The sequence below is a fragment of the Ornithodoros turicata genome, chromosome 1 (genome assembly GCF_037126465.1).
Source record: "Ornithodoros turicata isolate Travis chromosome 1, ASM3712646v1, whole genome shotgun sequence".
NCBI classification, from domain to species: Eukaryota; Metazoa; Arthropoda; class Arachnida; order Ixodida; family Argasidae; genus Ornithodoros; species Ornithodoros turicata.
Window position 1 is genome coordinate 44586468 of NC_088201.1, and position 22963 is coordinate 44609430.

The 22963-nt window shown below is 42.3% G+C and overlaps 1 protein-coding gene across 3 annotated transcripts in view; it reads right to left on the reverse strand.

Annotated features, from left to right (window-relative positions):
• The window catches only part of LOC135378122 (CD109 antigen-like), a 66224-nt gene that overhangs the window by 6156 nt on the left and 37105 nt on the right, over window positions 1-22963 (reverse strand). For 2 of the 3 annotated variants that reach the window (XM_064611008.1, XM_064611010.1), the window contains 23 exons: window positions 22846-22885; window positions 22670-22754; window positions 22468-22579; window positions 21769-21990; window positions 20320-20667; window positions 20030-20221; window positions 19787-19936; window positions 18956-19078; window positions 18626-18680; window positions 9574-9733; window positions 8782-8899; window positions 6591-6704; window positions 6287-6391; window positions 6080-6208; window positions 5819-5963; window positions 5522-5698; window positions 4883-5121; window positions 2896-2958; window positions 2610-2784; window positions 2307-2518; window positions 1413-1565; window positions 1271-1333; window positions 1074-1186 (listed from right to left, as the gene is read on the reverse strand). In XM_064611008.1, coding sequence (XP_064467078.1) covers window positions 1074-1186; window positions 1271-1333; window positions 1413-1565; window positions 2307-2518; window positions 2610-2784; window positions 2896-2958; window positions 4883-5121; window positions 5522-5698; window positions 5819-5963; window positions 6080-6208; window positions 6287-6391; window positions 6591-6704; window positions 8782-8899; window positions 9574-9733; window positions 18626-18680; window positions 18956-19078; window positions 19787-19936; window positions 20030-20221; window positions 20320-20667; window positions 21769-21990; window positions 22468-22579; window positions 22670-22754; window positions 22846-22885 — 3293 coding nt within the window. Of the gene's footprint in view, window positions 1-1073; window positions 1187-1270; window positions 1334-1412; window positions 1566-2306; window positions 2519-2609; window positions 2785-2895; window positions 2959-4882; window positions 5122-5521; window positions 5699-5818; window positions 5964-6079; window positions 6209-6286; window positions 6392-6590; window positions 6705-8781; window positions 8900-9573; window positions 9734-18326; window positions 18475-18625; window positions 18681-18955; window positions 19079-19786; window positions 19937-20029; window positions 20222-20319; window positions 20668-21768; window positions 21991-22467; window positions 22580-22669; window positions 22755-22845; window positions 22886-22963 lie in introns of all 3 variants that reach the window. The other variant, XM_064611009.1, reaches the window with a different exon arrangement.

Consider the following 22963-nt stretch of genomic DNA (forward strand, 5'->3'; position numbering starts at 1 on the left):
TAATCATTACAGATTTCGATTGCATCATAATCCCGCCCCAACTAGAGTCACTAAATAAGCTACGCTTCAGGGTATCGACACTGAGCTCCAAGAGCGAGCATGCGCCATGTTGTTTCCGCGCCACGCTACCCACGCACTGCGGATTTTAGCACACGATGCCATCTATCGTGCGCTGGTGAAACGTTCCTTTCGTTTGCAAGCAGCAGTTGATGACCTTGAGCTCACCTTGACATCCTCGGGACGCTGTGGTTGACAATACATGGATTATCGCACAACAATCATACACGCTTCTCCATCCTACAGTGAGCATTATGTTAGCCGTTTTTGATCCTCAACTTGGGACGGTATCGGTGTGGTGCGGTAACCAGATGGCGCTTCTGCTCTCCCTTGGACCTCAGTGTCGATACTCTGAAGCGAAGCTTATTTAGTGACTCTAGCCACAACCTATGCAGACAGATAGCCATGTCTGTGTGAAGTTTTATTGTTTTAATTGTTTATCTGTCAGCGTTATGATGCTGTAGAAAACAAATAAGCAATAAACTCAAGCAAAATCTCACCCCATGCATTTTCAATGGCCTATCTCATTCAAACCCCGCCACTGTTTCTCATGGCTGCTTTACGTTCGCATCACCTCCCACAGGTGGTTCTGCCTGTATGTGGAGGTATGAAAATGAAGCACACACGGGAAAACATGGTGGCTTTTGAGTGAGATAAGCCATAGAAAATACATGGTGTAAGATTTTGCTTGCTTTCTAATTATTTTTTTCTACAGGACCGTAACGCTAGCCCACAAAAAATTCCAATAGAACTTCAGACAGATGTGGCTATCAGTCTGCAAAGGTTCGGGCAGCATAAAACCAGCCTTCTATTTTTACGATGCGATCGAAATCTGTAATCATTGCTAGACTAACCCTGTGCTGTTTGTTGTACAGAAACATACATTAGAGATGTAATGCATTTTACAGGACCTAGAATTTGTTGTGAATGCGCTTCTTTCCATTTCAAGTTGCACAATGCAAGCTCCGAGTACTTTATGGTACTCAGTATACTAGTAAACAAAAATGTGGACGTACTGAGTGCAGATACTAAGCTGAAGATAGCTCTCTGTTGAAGTCTTGTCCACAAGAGGGTTGAGAAAGAATGAGGGAGCCTCAGATGAGACTGCCAAATTGAATGACCACGAAACCTAGAAGAGACAATACAGGAAATATGTTACCATCCCCTGCATTTTCTTCTTAATGGCATGATGTGTGCTATATGCTGTACAGACCTGTATAATTCCTACGCCAAATCCAGTGGCTTCAATTTCAACAGAGCTTACTTCTGGAGGTAGCTGCAAAAACATAAGCATTAGTAGCTGAATTGAAGACAAGCATTAAAAGATGTTATGTATTATGTACAGAAATACTCACTTCAATAGTCTGCAGTATCAATGCATTTCCACTGTTTATCTTGAGTGTGCGACTCCTACCATCTTCATATTTCACTGTTGCATCAATAGAGATGGTTTGAGATACCACTTCAGCAGCCAACTGGCCCAGGGCTTGAATGCCAATCACAGTGTCCTGCACACAGAAACCGTGAGCTCAGTTGGATAACACAGGAATTGGGTAGCAATCAATTCAGCACCCTTTCTTCAAAACGGTGCAGTTGATGATGTCTGCATCTGTACTCTATTCAAACCTTTTTTTAATCTTGAACCAGACCCACCAAAGCTAAAAACTTGTGCAACTCGCACCATTTGTATATCTGACACAACAAGAAGGAAAACACGTGGATAACTGGTATGTTTTGTGCATTGTTACGTTTGATATCAACAGGATGACATCAGTCTGCGTTTAACAGGTATCACACACTTGTCTCAGGAAATCGTACTTAATCTGAATATCTACTACAAGCATGCTACGTCTAGTACAGTGCTTGCTGTACGCAACATACAAAACATCAAATTCAATAGAGGTGCAGCAGGTTCTCATGAAGAATGTGCATCTGGTAGTTCGCTGTATACGGGATTACCATGAACAGTCATGAATAAACATTTGCTAAATCAACCCTTATAACCGCTCCGTAAGTCATTCGAAATGGACATACAAAACGAAAATGTGTGATGCCCAAGCTTTCCTGCTGCTATAAGGGACCTGTGTGCAGCCTTCATAAGGCAACAGACGATTCAAAAATTTGACAAAGCCTAGATGACAATTGTGCTGCCATGGTGAGTTTCGGTATGGGGTTTCTGACATTTTAGCAGGGTTTGTACCTTATGACTTCTAGTGGACAGACTGGCTAATTTTTTGCGGTGCACCAACCTGTGTAGAAGTATATCCTCCATTGGCATTCTGTTGTGAAATAAGCCAGCGCATGATGTTCACCCCGTTGGAAATATCTCTTCGCAACACATAGGTAAGCAAAGCATATGCAGTCATCTCTACATCCTTGTAGTGAGGCTTGAAGAAATGGTCAGACTGCTTGTCTGTACGGTTGATAGCCTCAACAGGGTCCTTCCAGTACAGAGCATTCTCTGCAAGTGAAAGTTATCATTTCGGATTACTATACTAACAAAACCAGTGTAAATTATATTCAGTCCCTGCAATTGCTGTGCCACAACTTGCCTTCCCGTGTTGCCAGACCAACCAGCTGACTGAATGCATGGTCTTTAGCCCTGTTTCCAGACAGGTGCAGTGCGTAGGTGATCAGGGACACAACATAGGGATCACTGCTAGTTCTCAGCTCCTTCAACAGGTATTCTTCTGCTTGGTCCACAACATTGGGATAATTAAGTTTTGCCTGGAAGCCAGTGACCGAATGGTGAGTTTACATGCCATGTTTCCTAGCCTTGTTGACAAGGATTGCCATGTGTCGTCGTATCATGTATCACTGTACGTGAGGCTGACTGACCTCGTTTTCCAGTAGGGCGATCAGGACGTACGCTGTTAGAGCAGCTCCACTTCCAGCTCCACTCTGAGGAATTCATGCGAGTAGCATTATAGCACACCGTTCCATAGATATGTCTAGTTATGGTAATGCACTATGTTATTGAAAATATGCTCACACCAGTTTTCACATATCATAAAACAAGGTACCTTGTTCTCAAAATATACTGTTCATTACAACTGTTGATTAAAAATCATGCAAAAATTTTGGATAAGGAAAGGGAGTTTTTTTTATGGTTTTAAGTGTGTGAATAAACTTTTGTTGTTAGTGCGTCAAATGTGCTGTCTCGTCCGTCTTGTGGTTTTAGCACTTTTAGTTGCAATGTATTACCAACAGTTAACGTTGTAGTGGGTGACGCAATTAACCATAGAAGGACAAACAACACAAGCCTCACAACGCCCAGTTGCATACTTCAATTGAATGATGTCCAGTTGAAGAGAAACCACCATGCTGGTGCCTTTCTCTTCAACTGCTATCATTCAATAGAAGTACATATTACAAACAGGCCCAGTTCAACATTTTAGATACTGTTCATGTCAACAACAGAGGAGCGTTATGGAAATAGAACACAAAACTAAGTCCCCTTTCACTGGGTCTACAGCAGTAGCTACTCCGAGCGTCTAAGTCTAGGATGTCATGATGCAAGGAGCATAACCCTTCCGAACTCAGTTGCAATGTCATCATCTGACTGGAACTTCGCACAACATGCAGGCAGTAAGATTTTTTATCTAGGAGTAGCAGTAAAAAAAAAAGGCATAATATACGATGAAAGATGAAAGTCACTGAAAAGGTTAGCTAGCTGTAGGACTCGAACCCACATCTTCTGTAGTCACACCCACATCCCACCCATCAACCCACATCTTCAATGTTGTTCCAGCCTCAGAACATCAGTTCTTTCATGTTCAGGCATAATACAGTAGAATCTCGATGTTACGAATCTCGATGTTACGAATCTCGATGTTACGAATCTCGATGTTACGAATCGCACGGGGTCGCGGAAAAAATTCGTATCAAACGAATTAAACCAAAATTGAAAATAGACAGTGACTGTTCATTTTCCGTTACTGTCAGTCAAAGAGGTCGGTCGTAACGCTTTTGTTTCTCTGTTTTTGGCCAATGCTGCCCAAATATACGAGATGATTCAAAAGACGTAGCACGTGCTTTCCACCCGCGAGTCGCGCGACAGTGGTCTAAAGCGAGCTTCTCCTAAAGCACGCAGGCGTTAGGTGAAGCCGACTTGCGGAATGGTGACGCGTAATGTTGCCACAAGTTGTCCGAATATGTTCCTTCCACGTGTTCTGGTCGCTGTTTTCCGCCACAGCGTTGACACACAGCTTCGGGGTTTATTGTTGCGAAGGGGGTAAAAAGGTCAAAACAGAGATAAGGTGATAAGGTTCCGGGCGTTCAATCCCTTTGATCTTATCTCCACCACCACCACCAAAAGGAAAGTCATTGCTTGCATTGCGCTACATGGTGTAAGGGAGTTCGTGGTGAGGATCGTCCTCCCTTTTCGAAAGACGCAGCAGCATGACTCGCGCGCTCTCGCGTCACGGGGGAACGACCTCTGTCGCATCCTCGGTTCATTCGTATCATCCGTAAAGGCAAGATAACGCGTTCGTATCATTCGAACTCTAATACATGGGAAGAATAGGCGTTCCGTCCGGGACCGGGAAAGAATTCGTATCATCCCGAAATTCGTATCATCCGTGATCGTATCATCGAGATTCTACGTATAATCGCAAATCTTCCTTGCTTCAGATGTCAATTGAGTTGCATTAATTGGGTAGCCATCAACTGTGACATCGCGTGTCACCATTGTGGGCTTCTAAATAAATTAGGGGATTTCTCATGCAACTGGCGCATGTTTCACTGGTTCCCAAGAGTTACTGAGTTGAACCATTTTCTGAGTAAATACCTGACCCTGTGCGAACCCTAATAGATGTTGTCTTACCTGCATCGGCTTGTAGATTATCTCGCCAGGTTCGTTAAAAGAGCCATCGTCATTCATTTGCGCCACCAGCCACTTGGTAGCATTTGTGAGCACATCCTCGTCAATGGTAATATGAGGCTCTGCCTGGTGAAGTGAGCGCAACACGAATGCAGTGAGCCATGTGCTTCCACTCTTATCTGTATTCCCAAAAGCGCTGAAGGAGTTGTCATCCCTTTTGTACGTCATCTGCCTTTGATATCCTGGAATGACATTTACTCTTATTCAATCATTTTTGTTGTAGCACAGGATACATGCATGGTCCACTACTGCTTCAACCATGAAGAGTTTATTATAGCAGTATGAGTGCTCATTGTAGATGTAGACTGAATATAACAAACTACTTTGAACATCTATACATAGTCATGTTCAACCTAAGAACAGTATTGCGGGTGAATCTTTTTCTCTAAACGTTTAACCACGAGAAGACAGCCTAGTGTTTGAAACGTTTTATACGTACGTTTTTCAGGTCATACTAAAGTTTGATACAAGTTATTCTCGAAGTTAAATGTAATAACAGTATATTATAAAGATCTCCTCCAGCACCCAGAATGCTGTTATGAACACAACTGTAGTGCAGCTGAAAAGAATCTGTTAGTTCACCTTTCTCGAGATTCCTGAGTGCCATCCCTCTGACGGCCGGCGTCAGTCTGTTAGCCCTGTCCAGGTACTCCAAAACAACGATGTTTGGCACAAAGCCTATCATATTCTGTTCACCGCAACCATGAGGCATGATCAATAGCCGGTCCAAATTATTGACGCTGGGACCTAACAGATCACCTGTAAAAGTACACATACTTCTTCAGTCTAATAAAGCAACAGCAGCTCTGCAAAGGGAGTACACGTTCAAAGTGCAGCTTCATGTTATGTAAAGTTGTTTCTCCTCCCTTCCTTTCTCACCGATAGCTGAGACAGTTATCTTTTCTGATCCTTTCACTGCATTCTTTGGAATTGGAATGCTAATGTTAGACTTTGTAGGTGGAGCAGACGGATTCCTTCTGTCGATGAGCAGGGCTTTGTTGAAGTACTGCTTTGAGCCTTCAGGCTACAAAAAGTAGACAAATAGTAATAGTAAATATGCAGGATTAACAAAATCAAATTGCTTTCTACTTCTGCATCAACCTGTAACTCAGGTTCCAAACGCTTGCTAATCTGGCATACCTTGACAAGAAGCTTTTTCAAGATGGCATCACCTGCCAAGCTAGATGTTGCAGACACTCTGATATCAATGTACCCTAATTTCAAAGGTGTGATGAGGAATGATACAGGGGCACCATCTTGTGCAGGAACCTTGTTGGGAGCAATCACTATGGTTAGTTTCTATAGCATAAACTGTCTGAAGAATCATGGTGGATAAATATTTTTTACCCTAACTCGCTTTGTCCGTCGTTGCTTATTATCTGCCCCATCGACATCATTAGCGAGGGATGTGAAGACAAACTCGCCTTTGCGGTTTTCTAAAGTCACTTCTGCCTGTAAAACATGGCGCATCAATTTTTGCTCAAATTAGTGAACTGAGACCACTTGCTGGCCAAACTGATTATTGAACAAATTACTCAATGCTTATATAACTTTATTCTGGATCAGCAGTTTCTAGCAACACTCAATGCTAAATGCTGTAGTAGCATGCAAGAGTTACTGTACAGTGAAGATTTTTCTTCAATAATCATACCTCAACAGGTTTGTCATTATAGTTGAACACAACACACTGAATTGCCACAGACTCTCCTCTGAAGATAGAATAGGGCAAGCTGGCCGTCACGAAGAAGGGACGAAACACTGTTACCTAACCAAACCAAAAAAGAAAAAAATTGATGAGTACTAATTCTACATAGACTGCAATGTACAGGTTGCTCACTACTGCATACTTCATATGTGCCACCACCCACACTTAGCCTGTAAATGTATATTTAAAGGCAAACACTTCCAACTGCAATAGGAACACATTAACAAGTATGCCTCCATTCCATGCATCCAGGGTCAAAAACAGGAAAAATTATTTAATAAAACAACGCATTAATGATGTAACACTATCAGTTTATATATTAAAAAAAAGAATGCCAGAAAGCATTCTAGAGCAGGAACCTTCAGCTTGAGGGACACGAAAAGGACCAACACGACATGAAGGCTCCAAGCCATCAAATGAACATTCATTTGGGTCTGAGTCATGCAGGCACAGCTGCACAGATAAAACCCTGAGAGCGAGACTGACAGGTTGCTGCTACATCAGTCCATGGTCTCAATAGACACACCTAAGGAAACCCATTTCTTATTGTGGGCTGCTGATACACACTATGGGCATCCTTGACCATATAGACTGGCAGGAGTTGTACCCAGAGAGGTATGAAAAAAAAACAAATTTGTGCATTTGTCCATGATATTGTTCTTGTGTTCCCTAATTCTGTCAGTAAAGTTCGAAAATTTCTCCTCGAAGAATGAAAGATGCATTTACCTTGAGAGCAAAAGGAAAAGGTTTCATCCACTGCACCGTTCATGACTGAAGCACTAAGGAAACTACGAGCGATGCAAGGAATCATGAGCGATGCAAGGAATGAATCCCGTTCCTTTTGTATTCCAGTCAAGGTGAATGTATCTTAAATTCCGCGAGAATAACTTTTTGTACTTTAGTGCCCCTCTAACACAACAGCATGTTTGCCCAATGTATACAGACGACAATGGGATAGAACAAAACATTTTTCGCTGAACTAATGTCCGGACTTGTTGTTTGCATTGTGCATTTGCGTTGCACGTGCTTGTGTCCGGATCAGGGCTATTTGGGGTTCTGAAATTAACTAACATCTGTGAGATCAAGCAAATGTTACACAGCTACATTTTTTCTTTTTTGTTTTGGTCCTAACAATATTGGATTGCCTTTTGTGACTATGAACTACAAACAACAAACAACATAAGTGCACCAATAAAACCCAAAATATCATCTTGACAATGGTTCATGTCAAGACCAATTAAACCCAGGAACTGCAAGTGCTAGTATCTGAAGAATTCCTATACAGTCAGCCCTTGTTTTATGAACCCTCTATTTACGAATTCCCTCGGTTTATGAACAGCGTTACAAGAAACCAAACGTTTTCTATGTAGTTCTCCCTCGGTTTATGAACCCTCGATACCCGAACTGTGAACGGATTTTCAGGGAACGAACCGCAAAAACACGTGTTCTGACCTCGATTTATGAACACTGACGGCAGAGCTGTCCAGAGGTTGACGCATGAGAAAGCACTGGGACCGCGTCAATAAAGATGAACAAAGAATGAAGGTCAAGCACCCGTGCAGTGTCCAACAGCCACAAGAATTAGAGAGTGAGAACAGAAGAGTGCATTGCATGTGCTGACAGTGAACACGTATGCAAGCCGCTTCATGATGGTGCTTTAGTGCAGTTGTCAAATGATGGTGCCGAGGGTAATCACAGTGATAGTGAAGATAACTAGTAGGACTGTTCCGAACATGTGTCAGCTCGCTCAGCGTGGAATCACATCCACAGTGCGATACGGTACTTCGACGATCAGGCGGACGAGTCAAGTGTCAAGTCAAATAATAATCGTAAACGACTTTTACAGTCTCTTTTGAGCATCAAAAATACAGCAGAATGTATGGTGCAGAGCACAATTACGGAGTATTTTCAAAAATAAACGTAATCTAGGGCATTTCCTGTCGTGTTTCAGCCCATTTCTCTTCCAGGCGCACCTCGATTTATGAAAGATTTTTCGAGAAACGAAGGGTGTTCATAAATCGACGGTTGACTGTAACTGACTCTCTCTTTTGTACATTCGTCAATCACAGCACCTCCACTGTAGTTCTTCACTTTGTTGTGAAATGACCACAGTATCCAGATATTGCACGTGTCTCACCTTTGCCTGAGAGGGGGATATTCCAAGTCCAGTGAGTGAGTCAACTGCAAATGCACTGACAATCCATGATGTGATGGTATCTGGCACAACAGCTGAAACACGGGCGCGACCATCATCGCTGTTGAAAGGGAATACATAGATCAGCTCACACTCCATAAGTATGGTTGCCAGACTTTTTTGTGTACTGCCAAATGACCCATGTTAGGAGGCCTGCCGCAAAAGCTTGTGAGAAAATGAAAAGCAAAAAGCACTCTGTATGCCTTTTTTTATGTTAGTGCAAGGAGGAAACTGCACAGTAAAGAAAAAGGAAAGATGTACCTATGGTACTGCATTTGTAAGCAAATCTGAAAGATGCTCTGCAAATCCTTTGGTTATAGAATGTTGCTTAATGCATGGAATCCTCAGAACACAGCTGCAAAAACTCTTGTCCATTCTTTTGGATGTCCAATTTTCATACTTTTTAGTTGAACAGCTTATTTCAAGCTTAATTATTCATCCTCATTTCCCAATTTTTCAAGTGATAACTAGACAATTTACCTGCCCTTAAGTATCACTTGCTTCGTTGACAGATGACCAGTAGTAGTCTTTATATTTTGCAAGTTATTTATGTACTCTGTATCGTGGTGACAATAAACTGAGAAGCATTTGCAAGCAAAGGGTACATGAAATGAAATGAGGTTTAAGTGAGGTATTCCGGAAAAGTGTGGATGGAAACAAATGTGCAGATATCCAATGTGCTGCTGAGTTGCATTGTTATGTGTAAGGCTCCTTGCAACAAGAGATATATGGTACCTGGCAGTGGTATTGCTCCAAAGCCAAGTTTCAGGGTATTGTTTGCGCAGCCTAATACGACCAGGAACTGAAGGTGGAGCTTCAGGCAGTCCGCCAGGTGGAAGGACGGGGGTGTTTGCCACATCAGGGTCGAGGCGAATTGATTTATCCCGTCCCTGTGCTGCTCGCAGCCATGAGAGACGGGAAGGGAAAGATAATACTTAAAACAATGCCAAAGTGAAATAAAAAATGTATATTGTTTAGACATTTGCCATGAACATTGGTTAAACTGACTAGCTCTAGACTGGTAGGTATGTTTAGTGGTCCAATTGCAAGTTCTAATTATTGTTATATGCAAGAAAATTCGTGAAATGTTGCAACATGAGAAATTTTATCAAAATCTGCCCAGCAATCATAACGTGCTTCCACGGTTGGCAATGGCGGTGATGACACCACAAGAGAACTACTCCAGCGATATACATACAAATCTTAGGTGCCATAAAAAGAACTTCTAGAATTCGAGGAATGCCACAGAAAAAGATTGGGTGGATTTCAGTGAGACACAGTATTAGACATGGCTCTAAGTTAAAGCTCCGAGCTCTCAAACTTTCTTTGACCTGAATGCCTACAGTCGGGTTAGACCCTCCAAGGAGTCGACCTAGCTGTTTTCTAGATGAACGTTTCGAGGGATATCCTAAAGTAGCACGCTTCATGGAGTGAACACACAAACCCCGTAAAAATTTGCCTCGTAACTAGGGACGTGCGAACCGAATCCACGAATCCTAGGCAGGGATTTGAGAATCAGGAATCCCAATCCTAGTGCCCAAAACGACGAATCGAATCTTTCAAATCCACAAACCACGTTTGTCCCTTTCTTTTCCAAATTGGCGCCTCCGGAGTCCGCCCAAAAGCCTCATTGACCGACGGGTGTTGTCTTGTTTCTTTGTTTACATTGCTCTGGACTGAAAGAGTTCAGGCAGGAACTGTTACATTACAAGTTTAAAAGTAACATGGTTTGGCTTTTGATTGTTGCTTTAGCTTTATGGAAATAATTTACTGTATTTTCACGCGTATTAGCCGCGGCTTATGTGAGATTTTTTTTTTCCGCGGACGCTCTGCGGCTTATCCGCGGGTGCGGCTTATCTGATGGCTATTTTTCCCTGGTATTTTCCCCATACCCCAGATTAAACCAAAAGGCCGACAGTGCCTCATGTTTTTCGGAGCAGGACCGCCCTGCCAGTGCACGAACAATACCGAACAGGGGCGGGTCCACATTCGAGTGGACTGACCTTCCGAATACATTCCCCCACGCAGCTTTAACAAAAGGGGTGACAGTGACTAATGTCTCCTGGAACACCACTAACTCGTCAATCCACAAAAAACACGCAACAAGGGCACAATCCGATCTTAGTAGAACACTAGAACTGACCTCCTTTGTTATACATTATGCCGACACCGGAATGTGGACCACAGGGTTCATGGCCTTCCCTACGGTCTCCTTTGTCGGCAGACCCACAGGAAGGGTTCAATACACCTGACATCGGGATAAAACGTGGTTGGCTAAGCGTCAGGTCTCATTTGACCAGAGCAGCAGCATTCGTGGACACGGGCACGGCAGTTAGAGGTGAGGCATGGCTCCAACACGGAGGCACACCTACGACAGCGGCTTCAAACTAAAAGTCGTCGACGTCACGGACCAGTACGGGAATAGGGCAGCTGGCAGGGAGTACGGCGTCGACGAGCGTTGAGCGTCTCTGTTAATTTTGTTTGTGCATCACTGGCTTAGCACACAAAGCAGTCGCGTCGTATTACCCGCAGCTTATCAGCAAAAACATTTTCAAAATGTACCTAAAAACGAGTCCTGCGGCTTATCTGCGGTGCGGTAATACGCGTGAAAATACGGTACTGTCGAGAATTTATGTATTTCTTGTAGTCGATGAACAATATGTTAAATAAATGAACTATATGGGTATATTTTCTCCCGAAACTAAACTATTAAGTTTTTTTTTTTTTTTCATTAAACAAATGTATCATATTCTGCTTCAAAACACTTTTCAGTATAAGTTTTTTTTCTTAGTTTGTTAAACTGTTTTTAAAGAAAGGATTCGAAAGATTCGAGATTCGTAAGATTCGTGGATTCGCAGAAACCTTCCTTGGATTCGGATTCGGATTCGGATTCTGATTCATAAAATTCTGAATTCGTCCCATGTCTACACATAACACTGAATTCCAGACACCCTGCCTGATCTTCGTGCATGAAAGGGGGCGAGTACCCGGCAACCTGAAGCGTTTGCACTGGGAGGGGGAGGGAAAGCGTAGTGCCCCGCCCCCTCTAGCAGACCAAAAACTCTCCACCTATGCAGTACCATAACAAAATGCCCATTTCTGGGAAATCAATTGTAAATCAACTTACATATATATCCCACTATTGCTAGGTCAACATGCAACAATGAAAATAATTTCCCAAGTTTCAAGCCTGCTGCTGACCTGTATGCTTCTACTCCGGGGGATTTTTTGTGCAAGCTTTCTTGTGTCCACGAGGGAATTGGGGCTCAATCGCTGATACGGTTTAAACAGGAGTCAACCTAACAAGTGAGGACCCCTGCATGTATTTTGCTGTTTCAGAGAAATGTTTGCAGAGTGTTGCATTTCGGTGGCTACAGCCAAACTTTGATATAACGAAACTCACTCACGTAATTTCTTTCGTTGTACAAAAAATTTTGTTGTGTTGAACTGAAGGTCAAGAATCGCAATCTTCGCGAGGGTGCGCGCTGTGCACAACGCCTGGTTCACACTGCCACTTCTCTCCGTTGCGTGCACAGTTCAGATCAAGTGTGGATGCGGTTGTCGTACAACACGCTGTTCAGACACATACGCTCTTGATACGGAAAGACACGGAAAGACCCTATGCTTGACGAATCATATGACTGGTCAAAAGGCATATGCCTCCACTCTTTCTACGTCTATCTACCGGTATCTATCTCCACTCTCCAATTCGCCTTTGCTCATTGGTCAGCTGCGTAGCCAGAGGTAATCCGTACCGCACTGAGTTCGGTCGAGCCCAACTCTTGCGGTGCGTACGCTTTTTGGTTTTTTTTTGTACTTAATCGCCATAACCCTGCTGCGCCGCATCCGTAACGCATGAAAATACAACAGTGTGGACCAGGCACGAGCGTCAGTAACTCCCGCTATGATGCAGAAAAGTTTTCGTGAAAAATGACAACAACTACAAATACAGCGCCAAAGGGCACCTACGGCATTTCATTCTTGAGTGAAATAGCCGGTTATTCGCGTCTGTGTAATGCCTAGAAGACGCGGTGTGTCACACGTTGTTTTGTACGCCGCCAAAGCCTCCGCAGCTTTCTACATATGTTGTTGCGATCCCACGAACCTTCTAAGTACGGCTACGGTAGTACGGCTACGGTAGTACGGCTACGGTAGTACGGCTACGGTAGTACGGCTACGGTAGTACGGCTACGGTAGTACGGCTACGGTAGTACGGCTACGGTAGTACGGCTACGGTAGTACGCAGGTCTAAGTCTCGTTTATGTTCCAAAACGACTTAGTCCGTGTCTTCTATGCTGCATATTAGCAAATTATGAACGATTACCAACTACATACCCCATTTTGTTCCTCTACCCTGTACATCTTCCGTAAGGCTCTCCGTTACTACGACATATCTGTCCCCGTCAAGAAAATCATCTAGGCTGATTTCGTCACGTCCGCCGCCACGCAAACTAAGCATTTCCCATGCACGCACGACAGCACGAAAAGGAGAAACATGAGAAGGAAAATCCTGAACCTTCCAATGACTCAGACTTTCTTTTGTAGGCACTAGATTCCTCCTGACCCTAATCGCGCGTGCCATCCTTCACCGCAGTAACAAGACGCTGCTTGCACCCTTTGTTTTCATGACCCTGAAGTTGGCTTTGGGGTCATAAACCTGATCTCGTTCTTTCACTGTATCGAGGCGACAGCTAAAAAGTATTTTGTTGTAGCGGGAGTTAAAATACACTGATCTCTATGGCCCTCTGCCAGGGAATCCAAATTATTTCGCTCTATCGCAAATTTCGTTATATCGTGTTTTGTTGTAAAGAGGTATGACTGTGTAGACACGTTGTGCTCACAACTGAGGAAAGGCTGTCAGTATTTATGAAACTGACAAGTTAATGTACGGAACGTATGGGGGTTCTACAACACCGCTACTATGGTGGGGCACTCCTGTTGACCAAGTGGTTTGATTCTGTGGCGTGCCTTGTTGCCTATGGTGGGCTACCCAAAGAAGCATCAACAAACAAAGTTTAGCAAGTCACATGACCGTGCAGCCTAACTCTCACCAAATTTTAATGCACAATGTATAAATGTATGTACGTACATCTTTCTAGTACTGAGTTGTCCAAAATACAGTAAAGGGGGGGCTTGTTGGATTGTGGTGTCAACATTTGTTTTGTTACATACAGCATGTCACGAGTACCTATCTCGACCTTCTGCCAGTCACCTGGAACATTCTCCAGAATTTTTCATCAAGATCAGGAACCAAGCAGGCATTTAAAGATGATGGGCATCAATTGTTTAGTTTCCCCAATGGGAGAATGGGATATCTAAGCTGCCACAGATTTCCCATTTTTACGAGCATGTTTACTCATTGACGTTCCCCGAGGAGCAATAGGCACATCTTAAAGTGAACCTTAAAAATATTAATATGGTTATTCTCAAGCATGCTCGTAATGTTCCTGCTTTCCCCTATGTCTTCACTCAACCATGCCAATAGTTGCATTGGGAAAAGGCTCCATGTTGGCAAGCCAGAATGCCTCAGTTTTCAGGATACATGTGTTATTCTCTAGTAATTAGCATACACATTCCCTTGTGATTACCTGAATGTGAGTTGGGGTAATGAAAGGTAAACATATGACCTATCAAAGCATAACAAAACTACAGGAGAGAAAGGACTGCACACTGAATGCTGTCACGTAACTATGAAATGGCGAATAGAACGTTTGATTTCTGCTCTAACTGCTGCAGCATAGCAAGCGCAGTCAACTGGTGTAACCTTTTTTTCTATGTAGAGCGGACTATAGTTGCGTATCACCACTGATCTACATGTCTCTACGAGACACTCACATTCGTACACATCCCTTCATCACCAAAGTCAACACAAAGCTGCAGGAAAAGCGATGTCCACATGCATTAATTTCATTTTGGCTGATTTGATGATTTTCCTGAACTCTTTATTTTGCAGTTTGCAGTGATAGGTGCGATACACTATTCTACTTCATTATGTCCTGGATAGTTGTATTGTTACATAGAAATGCGAGGGAATCGCAGAACCAAGATGAATCGACTATTTGATATTGCAGTGGCATCCCACGATAATAAAAATACGTGCTAATTTCTGTGGGGAGTCTCCACTTAATGGCCTAAATCAGTCCCCCCTCCTCTCTGAAAGTCTAAATGTATAGTATCACTCCTTAGTTGATATCTAAGATTTGCATAATTTGTCTTGCAAATTATAATCCTGAAAAAGGCAGTAAATACTATTGCAGACCAGTCCAGAGGTCCCTTACTGCCGTACTGAGTTATTTCAGCTTGTATTATATTGACCTTTTCTTTTTATGTACATTTTTATACATAACATTTCAACTGCAACATATAGTTCTCCAGTTGCACACGTATTTCCCAGTGTTCAAAGAATTTATACACATGCCAACTTAAGTGCCTACGTACACCCAGTATACTACAAATGTATTTTTGCATATTTTTAGATCCCTCAAAAAACGTTTAAACGACAAGACTGCAGCAAATTAAGCATCACAAAACAATTTTAATGAGTGACGAGCATTCCAAGAAAGTGTGCACTTCATCGGTTGATGAAGTGCAGCTTTTGTAGAAAAGCTCATCACTCATTAAAACTTACAAAAAGTGCTTCATTCGTTGTAGTTTTGTCCTTTTAGTACTTTGTGCAGCACGACTGAGCTTTTTTTTTTTCATGCTTCACTTGCTTTACCTCAGGAATGTCCAAGATATTGTGCGCATGTCTCAGCAAAACAATGTACGACTATGTAGACTAAGACTTTGTATTAATCTAGTTCACTGTACCATACACTTAAAAGTTGCTATTTGCTCACTATCTTATGATTCACAAGATAATCAAGAAATGAGCTCGAAAGATTGGAGTTTCTTGTTCAGGGTTTGGAACACCTTGAGACGCTGGCATAGTGTTGTTGTAAAGGTATACAGGATCACAAAAGGTTCTGCACACATTCTTAATTTTGGTACATATTTTTCCTCGCCATAGTTGCAGGGCAGATAAATACCGAGGCAGGGCAGATTCTTCTGCGCCTGGCCCTGCCTCCATGAGGCATAAGATTCAGGAAGCCTAGTGTCCAACATCGATGGGGCACTGTGATTTCTATGTGATTTGTGTGAGGTTCCATGAATGTAAGACATAAAACAATATCTTAGATAATGTCTGTTCAGTAATTTGAGTAAAAACTTTTTTGTTTTCATCGGCATTAGAAAAATAACTCTACATTTTCTTCTGAATTAGAAAGACCTGCTGTGGATGGTGGGTCATTATTGTGTTAGTCGAAGCATAAGAAGAAAGACTGTTTTGTTACAAAAAGATAGTGGAGCCAGAAGGTACAGATGTGAAAGTGTTCTATTTCAGCACAGTAGTAAGCTGCAGGTGAAGCACTATGTCAGAGTATACCATGCTACTCATCAGCACATCAATTTGCTGTTTTGGCAAATGAAGAAACACATAAGGTGAAAAAATAACGCATAGCACAACAAAAGTTGCACTCTGATTTTCACTGCAAATTGATAGAACATTGCTACAAGAAGTTAGCACTGTTCTAAGTTTAGTCATCATATTTGGCAGAGTGTCCTAAAACACTGAATGTTTAATGCTAGCAATAAAGTGCCTTATTCAGTTAAAAGTACTTTTTTCTCTCTCTCTCTCTCTCTTTATACTGCACACTCAGACTGCAACATTTTATACAAGATTCTGCTACTAAACAAATTATTATCAATCCTGTGGCTGAAATATTAAAAGAAATCTAAATACTGATTTTGTTATGATATTCACTGACAAACCTGTACATAGCAGCTCAATTAATTGTCAATAGTTTAGCATCGTTACACTATGTAGTAAACTCCAACCCATACAAATGGCAACCCTTCTGCACCACTCTACTTATTTTTCCTACAGTTAGCCCAGTTAAACTCTCTGCAGAAATTGTAAGAATTCAGTGTTGGTTATTTGGTCACCACAGGATAAGCCATTTACAACAGTGGCTCTACTACAGGGAGCGTGCAGGCACCAAGCATTGTCTATGATCTGCATGGGTAACTGTGCATGTCTAAAACTAAAAAGGCCAAGTGGTTAACGTAGCTGCAGATTCTACTAGCAGCTAAATAAAAGAGCACAGCAGCAAAACCTGTTTTGAGATCAGCAATGGCTAGAGCTTATTGACTTCAACAGTGTGACAAAATTACTATTAGAATGAATAGGAAGAAAGAAAGAAAAATTACTTCAGCATTTGCTCCAGCTTTCTTGGAGCTCGCAGCAGCTCAGAGCTTTCTCTTAGTTGCGCTGACAGAGCAACATTTGAAATGATAGTAAGCTTCAGCTATGGTGTGTTTGGACGAGCAATAAAGGACATAGTTAACCTTGCATAGCATAAGCATAAAATAGCTCTCAACGCTTTGCTTTAATGCATGCAAATAGAAAAGTGATAGCTATTTCGTATGGATTATGTAAATAACTTCAACTTGGGCAATGGCTGCTTCTCTAACATTTTTTTCCAGGATTCCAGCACTTTGTCCTCTATTTTGTCCTTTCCTTGTAATCTTGTATGCAACTCAACAAGTAAGAGCCTGTCTGTGCACCCACAGCACAACTTCTCAAATCCCTCATTTGGAAGCTGTCTGGAAGTCTATTAAAGGAGCAATGAGGTGACATTTAACGTGGCTCGAAACCCTGTCTCATCTGTCAAGCTGTCCATCAGGAGACACCGTGCAAAATATTTTCACTGTGCGGTGTATTGTCACTGCGCAATCAAATTTACGAAAACAGTCTGAGAAAGCAGCCATGGACAGCCGACATGATGCTCGCGTGACGTTGAAAAGCTCACGCGCTGCTTATACCCGCTTGAGCCATGCCGGTATACGTCATGAGTCACATGTCAGGGGAATAGACTACACCACACCGTTCCCTCATTCTCAGATACGCTCTTTCCAAGAGTGAAGGATTTTTAAAAGGCGTGTGGGAACTGAGGCCTCTCTCTCGCGCTTGCATGTCACCTGTGCCTGCCATTCTTTTGCAGGAGCTCATTGTATTCGTCAGAACATGCCACAGCGAAAAAACAAACAAACAAACATGGGGGTTACCTCAGTGCTCCTTCAAAGCTAGTTTCGAACAAGTGGAACCATGTTTTATCTCAAGCCTAAGGACTGTGTACAAAAAGACTTACAGTGCATTGACTTCCTAAGATGGATGGCTCTTTAAAGGAGGAGGTACGGTGTGCTCCTGGCAAATATTTTGCCACAGTCAACAGATAAGTCTAAAATCCAACTCTCTTCCTCTTTAAAATTTGAAGCGACTACAACTCAATGAAGTACAATCTAGCGAATATCATTCTCTTGGGAATTTTGTAAAACATCTACCTGTGTCAAAGTTACATTTCACAGCACGTTCTAGCCAGCAGCTGCTCAAAACAGGCTTCACTTTGTTTTGTCAATGTTGGTTAGTCATGCCCAAGCCAGCATCATACCCAGTCATGGTGTCATTCCACAGCCAGGTCTCTGGAAAAAACTTGCGTAGTCTGCTCTTGCCTCGCTTCTTGTCAAAGCTACTGCTATCCGAGCTGTCAAACTCTATGTTCTCCTGTGAGATGCCATTACTACCAGAGCGATAGTAGACTGCAGCCGGAGGAGATGGAACAACAACTTAATAAGTGTGAGCTCAATGGTATGTCTATTTTGTCAAAGGTAGTTTAAAACTTCGTCATGAGAAATAATTTTGTAGTGTATTTAATTGTGAAAATGTAAGGCAAAAAAGAGGGTGACTTACTCTGGTCATCATAGTCATATACCAGGCCATTGGTGAGCACCACCATTCCTGCATCCTAAACGAATGCATCAAGATGTCAGATACGGGTTTTCAGACATTTTGTTTGCCTATCAACCAACAGATCATGTACGCTAAGGAAGCAAACTTTATGGCTAGCTGGCTGCCTGATCGACATATTAACAAATGCATTACTGTACATGCTCATTATGTGTGTCTGTGCGACCGCTTCTGGTTTCCTTACTATGCAAGGTAACAGATACTTTCAAATGGTTTCCTCAAAGATTTCAGTGAACAACTTGATGATGCATTGTAGTCAGGATGTAGACGAACCTTGAATAAATCATTGGCAGTTGAGGACCCTGGCCACCAAAGAGACCTCCTCCTACGTCTGTACCATGGCGGCCACATCTTTGCTCGTTTTCCGCTGTCAAATGACTCCAGTTCGTCAATAACCTACACAGATTGACAACATGCTTGACAAATCAAGACAAGCTACTCTACTTATAGGCGGGACACAGTAAACATTTTGTTGCAAAGTCAAACCTCTTAGTAGGCACAGAAATGCCCTACATTAAAAAGGTTGTGACAACTCGATTCTGAAGGCACATCGCATGATCAAATCACACACAACTGAACCCATGGAGATAGGAAATATGACTGCGACCAAATTTTGTTTTACTTGAAATCATTGCATGTCTTCTGGGAGCCTATTCTAATCATTTGTTGCCACAATGAATGAGTATTTAAAAGTACCTACCCTAGTAAATGGAAGCACTATGCTAAGAATACGATGATATAACGAAACACTATGTAACAAAATTTGCGATACAGCTTCTAATTGACTTCTTGCTTGACTTCTAATGCTTTTCAAGATAAGAATACAGAGTCCTAGCCTCAGCAATTTTTCTAGGTAATCCCTCACTACCACTCAGTTGAAGGTCACTAAAATGTCGAACTTGCAGGCAACAACTGTACACCATTAAGGATATGGCATAAATGTACAGCTGTGTCACCAGCAAAAATGTAAAAGCAACACTAAATGCAGAAATATCTGCAAGTCTCTGAAGGGACACGCCTGAAATTTTACAGTTAAACATTAGCCACGCAAACAGAGCATTTTGCGAATCTGGCTCAGCTGCATAACATTTGAATGGAAAATACCTGCTGCTGGCTGAGGTCGTTCCCAGTTTTGAGAAGCAGTACACTCTGGTCAACTCCCAGCAAACCAACAAAAGCATTCGGTTTTGTTGCTACTAAAATATCCACTGGAGCACCTGGTTTTGTTTCAGAGACACTCGTTTGAACGTGGACCTAAAAATGGATGAACATTCAGGCACTTGGTGAGGAAGGTCACTGCAAGGGCAGAGCACACTTAACCCAAGTCATTGAACAGGTGTAACTTACAGGTGTACGAAGAATGCCCCCGACATCAAAGTTTACAGCATCTGCAACAACTTCTCCATCTTTCCTCACATAATACACTAAAACACGTGCTTTGGGAGCCATGCGAAATGTTGCCGAAAAGCTGAAGCGATAAGACTTCAAACCAGGGACTGTCAATGTCTGCGCGAAGACTATGTCACCACGTCCCATCACCTGTGAAACAAAAAAAAAAACACAACTTCTTTCTAGTACCTGTTTACAGCTGGTTTCCTGCCCCTACACTTCTAAACTTGGTCAAAACAGAAGCCTACCTCATACACAATGTGGTCAAGTGGATCTGTTGCATTCACACTGAACTCAACGAGATCTCCAACTTTTGGGTCCTCTGTGGTTATTGAGGCCTGAAGGAAACTGTGACTTGGAGATTTTGCTGGGAAGATGGTGTCCAGGTAATGAGTTTGACCAAAGAGCTCAGCCTGCATGCTAAGTGCGACAGTCGAATTGACGTTGGGTGGGAAGAACTCGAGACGGATGATGCTGTTGCTAGGCACCCAATGCTGTTCAGACAGCCACATGTCTTCGTTGTAGTTATAGCCATACCGCAATGTTAGCTGATTCTCTCCAGTAAGAGGAGTGTCATCTTGGTGGGCCACTTTCAGCTGAAAATGAATGTCAAGGTTCATGTGAATAGCATACATGCACCACCTTGTGCATATGACATGTCATTGCGCTGTAAAGCTCTGTAATAATACGCATGAAAAATTTGAACTAATAAGTTGCACATCAGAAAGCATACAGTTATGTGCATATATTTAACCAGCTTACAAAAGGGTACTGCTAAACTAAACTACTAAATTAAGCTACATGATACAATATGGAGTGGGACCGAGCGACACCAATGTCTGCTGGCCTTTCAGGCTTATTTGTCCATTCCTGCAGGTATTTCGGGAGGTGTTGTAACATTTGTTGGGGGAGGGTGCGGGGAAAATCCATGAAAGCACAGATGACACTGGGCTCTGAAGCACTTTTCTCAGAATGCGGAAAAAGGGTAACACCCCTTTAGATGATTCTGTAGACTGAGTCACAGTTCCAAAGGAATACCCAGAGCTTAGTTCTAGTCAAGGCAGCACTTGACACTGTCCAAATTCTGTATGCAACTGCTTCAACTTCATGCCTAACAATATATCTTACCATATAAAAATCTATTATTAATCACTGTTACGCCAGTTTTTGCATAGAAAGCAGTAACACAGTAGAACTGAAGTAAATGTGTCACCTATCATTATGTTAAAGTTCACTAAGGATGTGATATTGAATGAAAATTCACTTGGCTAATTACAGATGGTACCTTAATTGTGACCTCATATATTTAAACTAACTAAACAATGGTGCATATTGCAATCAGTCTGAGAAATGTTTCAAGTGTCTTCGTCATGGATGATCCGAACTCCTGAGCACTGCATGCTATAGGCATGCAGCGCATTAAAATGCCTGGAAGACAACCAGCACAAATGAAGATACTGCACTACTAAACATTCATTCATTCATTAGACAAGCACTCTCAATATCCATATCCATATCTCAATGCTGGTGCACACCTGCATGCAAAGTCACCATACATAGCATCATGTGCTGGTAATAGCCAGATTGTGAGAACCAACAGAACCTGCACTTGTGGATCTCTTTGACTGTATACTAATATCATACCACCAAAACCAGAATTCTCTGCACTGGCAAAGAAGAGGAATGATGTTACTCACAAAGCATGTGAACTTGAGACCAGGTTTGAATCTTTCAGCCGTTTTGATGAGTTCTACCTTGACGTCTTTGTCATAGACAGTGATGTAGCTTGTTGAGTTGTACTTGCGCCCTGTCAGCTCTTCAGTGACCAAAGCAAAAAACTCGATCTCACGCAAAAAATAGTCAGTCTTCAGCCTAAGATCCCTGACAATTGTCACTGGAATGTCAACGCTGCCATCAATCTGCAGAAGGAAACCACAACTGAAGAGCTCATTGCAACAAAGAGGTTGATATATTACAAAAGGGTGGAAATAGATATTATACAGGGCTGATGTGCTGTAAAAATGATGCAAGTTGGGGCTTGCAAAGGTCAATATATGTGCTCCAGTGCTCAATAAAGCTTGTGTTCTCGAGTGATGGGCAAAGTACTTCAAAATTGTACTTCAAGTTAAGTATAATAAGAACCGGGCATCACTGGTGCCTTATAGGAGCAGTGAAATGTCCTCCTATGTTTTGTTTTTTTTTTCCTTTGCGTGTTGTGCAACAAACAGAATCAGCTTGTGGTCAGCTGCTGCATCAGCTTTTGCAGCTGACCTGTAGAGTGCAACAGAGGCCTCTGAGGGTTTGCATGCTCAAAATACAAGAGATTATACATATTTGGCTAAGCGGAGTACAGTAGTTACAGCAGTACAACAAAATAACCATAAACATAGGCTTACGCTTGTCTTTGTCTGGTACTGTTCGTAGGGCCTCGGTCTTAACTGGTGATAGCGAGTTCGAGGAGTGACTGTAAGAGTCACTTGTCCCTTCACAGGTTTCCCATATGTGTACCTGTAACAGACATATGGTTACTGTTACACTGTATTTCGAGTGGTGCTAATTGCAAGAAGCACAGAAAAGATATCTTCATATCTTGCTTACATGGCAGACACTGTGGCAACTACTTCAGATCTGTTGTACGTAGCATACTTTGGCAGAGTTACTTTTACTTCAAAAGTGGGCAGTACTACATGGACATGAAACAAAAAAGCATGATAGTATCACAGGAGCTGGTACAAATACATAGCTTTGTACACCAAAAAATAATTGATAAATACCATATTCAGCAACCGTGAATGACTTTTTGAACACTTGTCCCTGCAATGGAGGAAAACATGCATTATGCCCTCCTCTTTGAGCACACTTAGTAGCAATCAGCAGTCGCAGTGGTCATGC